The sequence below is a fragment of the Schistosoma mansoni genome, chromosome 4, assembly GCF_000237925.1.
Source record: "Schistosoma mansoni strain Puerto Rico chromosome 4, complete genome".
Taxonomy (NCBI): Eukaryota; Metazoa; Platyhelminthes; class Trematoda; order Strigeidida; family Schistosomatidae; genus Schistosoma; species Schistosoma mansoni.
In genome coordinates, this window is record NC_031498.1 from 29,229,106 (window position 1) to 29,237,308 (window position 8,203).

General features: G+C 40.5%; 1 protein-coding gene across 2 annotated transcripts in view; it reads left to right on the plus strand.

Annotated features, from left to right (window-relative positions):
• Nucleotides 1-353, plus strand: part of Smp_055720.1 — a gene marked incomplete at both ends in the record, with an annotated part of 38,709 nt that extends 38,356 nt beyond the window's left edge. Inside the window, one exon of one of the 2 annotated variants that reach the window (XM_018797421.1) lies at nt 71-142. In XM_018797421.1, coding sequence (XP_018652465.1) covers nt 71-142 — 72 coding nt within the window. Of the gene's footprint in view, nt 1-70 lie in introns of both variants that reach the window. The other variant, XM_018797422.1, reaches the window with a different exon arrangement.
• Between the last annotated feature and the right edge of the window lie 7,850 nt (nt 354-8,203).

Consider the following 8,203-nt stretch of genomic DNA (forward strand, 5'->3'; position numbering starts at 1 on the left):
ACAAAAAATTTCTAAATTGATGCCACTTACTTCCAATCTCAAATAAATACCATTTTACTTTCCTCTGTAGAGCTTTACTGAACCATTGAGCGACGGTGAAGAAGTTGATAATTATATCAGAAATTTCCTTAATAAAGATTAATTTAACTGTATTAAAGGCAGCCAAACGTGTTTTTTTTTAATTATTATGGTCAACAAGATCATTGTATACCATTTTTTTATCTCATGTATTCGATCACTCTGCGAATAAATTATCCTTTCGCTCCAATTTCTCTCATTTTGTAATATTCCCATGCTTTACTCATTCCTCTATTATTGGAGTGTACATGCAGCTATTGTCAAATATAATGTTTACCTATAGATATAATTACTTATGTACGCCTTACCATATTATTCTGATCTTGTTGAATATATCAAAGGATCACCAAACTTTTTTTTGTGCAGATTATACTCTCCTACAGAACTACGATTAATTTCACGCTTTATTATTTCAAAGGGGGGGACTATATACATTTGTCTATTTAGTACATAAACATTCACTGTATATGTTTATAAACCTTGTTAATAATCGTAATCGGTATAAAGCACTCTTTTTCTTTTACTCCATTGTCTTTGTAATTATTTCTCTAATCCTATCTATTCATTTCTTGTTGTCAATCATTTAGTCAATGTATCTTGATAATATGTTACTGAATGAATGGTTTCATGAAAAAAAAACGTCCATCATGTCATGTACTCATCTTTCGTTTATATTCCTTTATTCATGAAAACTTGATCACGACCACCAGCAACTTCACTATAACTACCACCATTGCTACTGGGAGATATTCGTAAATAATCGATTAATTTACTATTAGCTTTATCGCTGTACAGTCATGACCATTTTGTGTTACCCATTTTCCCTGTCCTTTTCATGTGTAATTGTTTTTCAAACTAAAGAGTAAGAGAGTTATCCCATAGTCTTTTCTTCTTATGCATGTTTGACATGCAAAAAAATTTCGTGTGTTGATACCTCATAATGAAACAAATGTTTCCCGTGTTATTATAAAATTGAATTAGTCAAGTATGTCCTGTCTGTTTGTTTGGAGTTTCGAAACTTAATTGTCCTAATCAGTAATTGGAGAGACGACCTTTGACTTAGGCTGTGTGAAGGGAATCGTTACGCTTGAAAGTACATTGTTCAATAAGCATTACTTAGGTAGTACACTCATATCTTACTAAAAGCAGTAATATCAATATGGTAAATGAACAGATCATTCTAGAATCGTCCATCCGAGTACATCGTATTAGATCAACTAAGGATAAAATATAAGAAATTGCTTCGTATAATCCAACCTAACAGTGACCTACACTGTTCGGTTCGATAACATGGTAGTTATAATGCTCAGCTTCCCAATAAGTCACAAAGTCAAACCTTGTTCAACTTAAGATTTAGCAGCCTGATAGTATTACTTTTCCCTATACAAACGATATAGCTTAAACTCAAGTTCATAAACCCTGTTCGGATTAAATGAACTACGATTAAGTTGAGTAAAGTCAGAGCAAGATTGAGAACGATCAGACTAGCACAAAGCACCAACTCAGAGTGAGGCTTGTGTATATATCGGTGACAGATTCAGACGACTTCATAGAATAAAAAGATAGCACGCTTAGAATTATCTCCCAACAACTATTCAGCACATCTTTATTTCCCATTCTGATGTGACAATCTTAATATACTCATACCTTCCAGTATTAACCTAAAGGCACACAAGGAAGCAGGGGGTTGATGGATCAATCAACCAATCACAAAGTATAACCTGTACGTACATACATCGATTTATATTCGCCGTACCCTTTTGGCACACCGAAATGAAATTGTCAGGCTAAATCCCAAAATAGTGTAGGCAGTGACAGTGTCAGTGGTAATATAAAATATCAGGCATCGAAAATATGATTCATGAGGAGAATATATATTTGTGAAGTAAAAAGAAAATCTATGGGGATTTTACAATCTGAGTTTGAGGAAGGACAAAGAATGGATGCACCTGCTCCGTTGCAAACGATTTTGAGCCATTTCATTCAAATTCTAGCAATTTGGTTACGATAATCACTCCAACACCAACCAGGTAGTCTACACCTATTAATATGGATCAGTCCAATTGTCAGTGACTTCATGTACTGATACCACTTTTCGATTTGGCCTCCTCTATCTTTCTTCCAGCCTGCTGCTGCATTAGAAAACATCGCACACTTTTCATTGTGTTCTGAGCCAGACGGTGAATTCTTGAGCATTTATCAGTTTCATAGACGCCGATCAAATCCACTGATTTGTCCTAACCCTTTGGTTTAAGCTACTAGTGGATACCACTGCTGCTTTCACAGCTTTTTAGATATGATACCAAGCTATCTCGAGATGGATATCAATTTACACAGTTGACTAGCTCCTCTAGTTGTTCCTGAAATATATTCTTAATTTTCTCATCACTAAGTTGAACTCCAAAGAATTTTCTTGACGTGGATTTTCTACGTCAAGACTCAAATACGTGCTCAAACTGGAGCACGATCCGAGTCTAAACATGTGATCCAGAATGAGTGGCAGTCTTATGTCGAGTCAGTCCAACAATATCTGATTGAAATGTGACCCAGTGGAGTTTGTCGTGGAGGTCACCCCGCGAGACAATATTTCTCCTTATGTTTACGGTTGGTGCTTGCCAGAAATAGATGCTTATCTTAGCCTCAACACCGTGTGATTTATTTATTTAAACACATAAACATCGGTACAAGAAGACACCAAATAAATATGCGCCACATAAATCATCCGATTTATGTGAGGGCTGGGGTACTGCCCGGATGCCCTGACCGAAGCAGATGGTTTTCTTGGGGGGCCACACCCGCAGCCTTTGATCTAAAGGTCTAATCCACATGGCAGTGGAGCAACGTCAGATGTAGTCCCATGATAGCCGGTGGCCAACAATTGGTTCATACGCCATCTGTTACTTCAAGATACTGGAGCCCATGTGCACCATTGGTTTGGAATCAGAGTTTTCCAATCCCCTTAGATGGACCCTTCATGTCAACTGACCCGGTTAAAGCGTCGGAAATTCACTTCTCATCCTCTCAATTTCGTAAACAACACCGCCACGAAAAGGCAGTGATTAGGACTTCCCTTGCAGTGGTTGTATGCACGTGGCCTTTGAGAGCATTTCAAGAGGAAGAGCTGACACTCCCCACTCCCGGCCGTACAAGGGCGTTTGCGGGCACACCATATGATGCACTCAAGTGCCTTTCAGTTTGCTTTAGCGTACGTACTTGAGCATTAAAATCAACTATAAATATAACGACATCAAAGCATTCAGCTTTAAAAAGGAGGTTGGATAGTTTCCCATAAAACTCATCTTTAACTTCATCCGAGTCGCAATCAATGGAGACGCAGACAGAGATAACGGAAAGGCAACGGCGTGCTTTTCTATCTTCTTGAGTTCTTACTGTACCGTTTAGTCGGACAGCGTACAAGCGACTGTCCAATGGAATCTGGTCTCAGAGATCCTGTTATGCTTTAGAACTTGGTGCTACATCTACACCAGCGTGGTTACGGGAATTAGCAGTGAGGTTTCCAGATACTCGAAGGGTAAATCGCGCCGGTTATTTTCATTGACAAGTAAGAGTTAATCATGGAGGTGGAACAACTATTAAGAGGTAATGGTGGGACTCGTTAGTCAACAATATGATCTCGGCTGCTGATAGATGTATGAGGGTAATTGTCACTTCCCAGTTGCCCACTTACTTACTTACGCCTGTTACCCCTCGTCGAGGAGCATAGGCCGCTCACCAGCATTCTCCATCCAACTCTGTCCTGCGTAATCCTTTCCAGTTAACATTCATCCTTTTCATATCTGCTTTTATTTCCCGGCGTAGTGTGTTCTTTGGCCTTCCTCTTTTCCGCTTCCCTTCCGGATTCCAAGTTAGGGATTGAGTCATGATGCACATTTGTGATTTCCTTAATGTATGCCCGATCCACTTCCAACGTCTTTTCCTAATTTCCTCTTCAGCTGGAAGCTGGTTCGTCCTCTCCCATAAAACGCTGTTGCTGATAGTATCCGGCCAATGGATGTTGAGTATTTTGCGTAGACAACTGTTTATAAATACTTGTACCTTCCTGATGATGGTCGTAGTAGTTCTCCACGTTTCAGCTCCATACAGTAGGACTGTCTTGACGTCCGTATTAGAGATTCTTACCTTGAAATTAGTTGAGAGTTGTTTTGAGTCCCATGTGTTCTTCAACTGTAGAAATGCTGCCTTTGCTTTGCCAATCCTCGCATTTACACCTACATCCGATCCTCCTTGTTTATCAACGATGCTCCCCAGGTACGTGAATGTTTCCACCTCTTTCAGAGTTTCGCCACCAAGTGTGACTGGGTTGGTATTCTCCTTGTTGCATTTGAGAATCTTGCTTTTTGCTTTGTGAATATGGAGGCCTATCGATGCAGAGGCTGCTGCTACATTTGCTGTCTTCATCTGCATTTGTTCGTGTGTATGAGAGAGGAGGGCTAGGTCATCTGCGAAGTCCAAATCATCTAATTGTTTCTGAGATGTCCATTGTATTCCGTATTTTCCCTCAGATGTCGAAGTCTTCATAATCCAGTCAATCACTAGAAGGAAGAGGAATGGGGAGAGTAGACAGCCTTGTCTGACTCCGGTCCTTACTGGAAATGCATCTGTCAGCTGTCCTCCATGCACCACTTTGCACTGTAGTCCATCGTATGAGTCTTGGATAATGTTTACAATCTTTTCAGGAACTCCATAGTGTCGAAGAAGTCTCCATAATGTTCTCCTGTCCACGCTGTCAAACGCCTTCTCATAGTCAATGAAGTTGACGTATAGTGATGAGTTCCACTCAACTGATTGTTCTACGATGATCCGTAGTGTCGCAATCTGGTCTGTGCACGACCTATCCTTACGGAATCCAGCCTGTTGATCCCTAAGTTCGGCGTCTACTGCGTCTTTCATCCGATTCGGCAGCACTCTGTTGAAGACTTTTCCTGGTACTGATAACAAACTGATGCCTCTGTAGTTCTCACATTTGCTCAGATCTCCTTTCTTTGGTATCTTTATGAGATATCCTTCTTTCCAGTCCATTGGCACTTGTTCCTCTTCCCAAATCTTCTTGAATAGAAGGTGGAGCATATTTGCAGTTATTTCAATGTCTGACTTCAGTGCTTCTGCTGGTATATTGTCAGGTCCTGCCGCCTTCCCACTTTTGATTTGTCTGATGGCCATCTTGACTTCTTCGATCGTTGGTGGAGTGACATCTATAGGAAGGTCAGTGTGTGCTAGTTCGATGTTCGGTGGATTCAATGGGGCTGGTCTATTCAGCAGTTCCTCGAAGTATTCTGCCCATCTTTTCCTCTGTTCTTCAATATCCGTGATTGTCTTTCCTTCTTTGTCCTTGACTGGTCTCTCTGGTTTGCTATATCTCCCTGCCAATTTCTTCGTTGTATCATATAGTCGTCTCATATTCCCTTCTCTTGCAGCTTTTTCCGCCGTCGTTGCTAGTTCTCCCACGTATTTCTGCTTGTCGGCTTTAATGCTTTTCTTCACTTCCCTGTTTGCTTCTGAGTAGTCTGCTTGTGCTTTGACTTTCTCTGCTCGTGTTCGGCTGTTGTTAATTGCTAGTTTCTTGTTCTTCCTTTCTTGAATTTTGTCCAGGGTTCCCATAGAGATCCATTCCTTGTGATGATGCTTCTTAGGACCAAGAACCTCCTGGCACGTTGAAGTTAGTGCTTCTTTTATCCCTTTCCAGTTGTTCTCCAAAGTAGTTTCTTGTTCTTTCAGTAGATCCTGTAGAGCTTGGAACCTGTTGTTGAGAGTTATCTTGAATTCATGGAGCTTGTCAATATCTCGAAGGAAGGCTGTATTGAACCTCTGTAGTGCTGTTTGTCCAGTTGTCCAGCCTTTCTTTAGCTTCAGTCTCATCTTGGCCACAACCAGGTGGTGATCTGAAGCTATGTCAGCTCCTCTCCGGGTTCTCACATCTTCCATTGATCTTCGGAATTTTTTGTTGATACAGATATGATCTATCTGGTTCTCTGTGGTTTGGTCCGGTGAGATCCATGTAGCTTTGTGTATGCGCTTGTGTGGGAATATTGTGCCGCCTATAATCAATTTGTTGAATGCACATAGATTTGTAAATCTCCCCCCATTTTCATTTCTCTCTCCTAGTTCATGTCGTCCAATTACATCTTCATATCCTGTGTTGTCCACTCCAACTTTAGCATTTAGATCTCCCATCAGGATGCTGAGGTCCTTTCGTGAGCACTTCTCTATAAATGATTGCAGCCTTTCATAGAACTGATCTTTATCATCGTCGTTGCTATCATTGGTGGGTGCATAACATTGGATAACGTTCATTGTGATCCCTTGCTTCTTTGTCCTGAATGATGCTTTGATTATCATGGGTCCATGAGATTCCCATCCCACAAGTGCATTTCGTGCTTCTTTGGACAGCATTAGAGCAACTACCTGAGTGTGTGGAGCATTTTCCCCTTCGTGACCGGAGTACAGCAGCATCTCTCCTGTACCTAGCCTTTGTTGTCCAGTTTGTGTCCAATGGGTTTCGCTGATTCCGCGTACTGCCAAGTTGTATCTCCTCATTTCCATTGCTATTTGGCTGGTCTTTCTTGTCTCCCACATTGTCCGGACGTTCCATGTACCTATAAAGAGTGTTGCTCTGGTTGTTAGAAGGTGCATCGGTCTCGTGACTTCCGAAGAATTTCGGCTTTCATCATGAGACGTCATAATTATTCCTTCAACTCCCAGGGCAGAGTTTAAATGGTTTGAATTAATTTTTTCTGGTTAGCGTTTTTTTAGCGAGTTAGCTTTTCTACGGGATGGGGACGCTAACCCCATGCCCAACCCTCCTTCTTTATCCGGTCTTGGGACCGGCAGTAACTCTAGAAGAGCTACAGGCGGAGTTCCAGTTGCCCGCACCGTAGAATATTTCTTGAGGGACCTGATAGAAAAGCTGAATTAATGGTAGTCTGAGCGACCTGGTGGCTTGACCACATAGCATGAGACAAATGCTTGAGACCGGTCGCGCATGGTTTTTTCTTATGGAAAATCCTTTGTGTTAACCGCCCACTTCAATTCGCCCTACCATGAGAGACGGAAGCTCATAGGGTAAGGTGAGGTGTGACATATCTAGAGTCTACCTTTCCAAATCCATTCATCCCGTTGTGAGAAGGCAGCATCGCTGTCATGCTGATTGTCTTGGACAAATGCCTAACTGTTGTCACACCCTTCTACAGTCAGCAGTACTTCACCTTCGGACCTTCTGCTTTTAATCTTACCATTCTTCAACCGACCTGGCTGACATGGTAGGATCTAAAGAAACATGCGCCCCAGCCAATATGACCTGGTTTAGTGCAGGATAGGCAGTCACGAGTACCACCCCAAGGTAGCAACTAAGGTCGGGTTATTTATCACCAACTCCACTTGTCAACTTAATAGCAGAGATGTGTTTCCCCGATGAATCCGATAATTCCCCTTACCACAACACGTCTACCATTTTTTTATTTCCAAGAAAAAAATCTTCACGTTGTAGCTGTCTGGGCTGCAACTCTTGAAATAAGTTTCTTGTACTAAGAATAACCTTTATCCTCAAATGATCAGGCAGCTTTTGGGATGAATAATGGTTAAATATCTTTTTCATTTGGAGAAAAATTATGGTGTCCGTCAATTTATGATACTAAGTTTGAAGTGTTCGAGGAACAAGTTCACTAGAACGTCACTCAACTGTGTATGATTATTCGAACTTGTGGTGTAATTAGATTAATATATCAAATGGAATATGAAATTTTGTAAGTTTCTGTGTGGATATTTTTCTATGTGAATTAGTCTTAAGGTGATTCTGATTGATTGATAATAAGTTAATTATATTTTCGGAGTTTTGGATGTCTAGCTTTGTTCATGAAAGTGCGTAAAGAAATTGTTCATTAGAAGACCTTTAAGAACTTATTCATTCAGCCATGTATAAGCTAATAAGTCATAATTTAATTATAACGTCTGATACATTCATAGAAAAATATGATAATTTATTTTAAAATAATTTCACCTGAAAACTTACTATTCAGGTGTGATCAAATATTGAGTACTTGATGAAATGATAATCTCTGTGAGCTACACATTTTCCATATCACTTTAAACTACTGAAATGTAGGTGGTA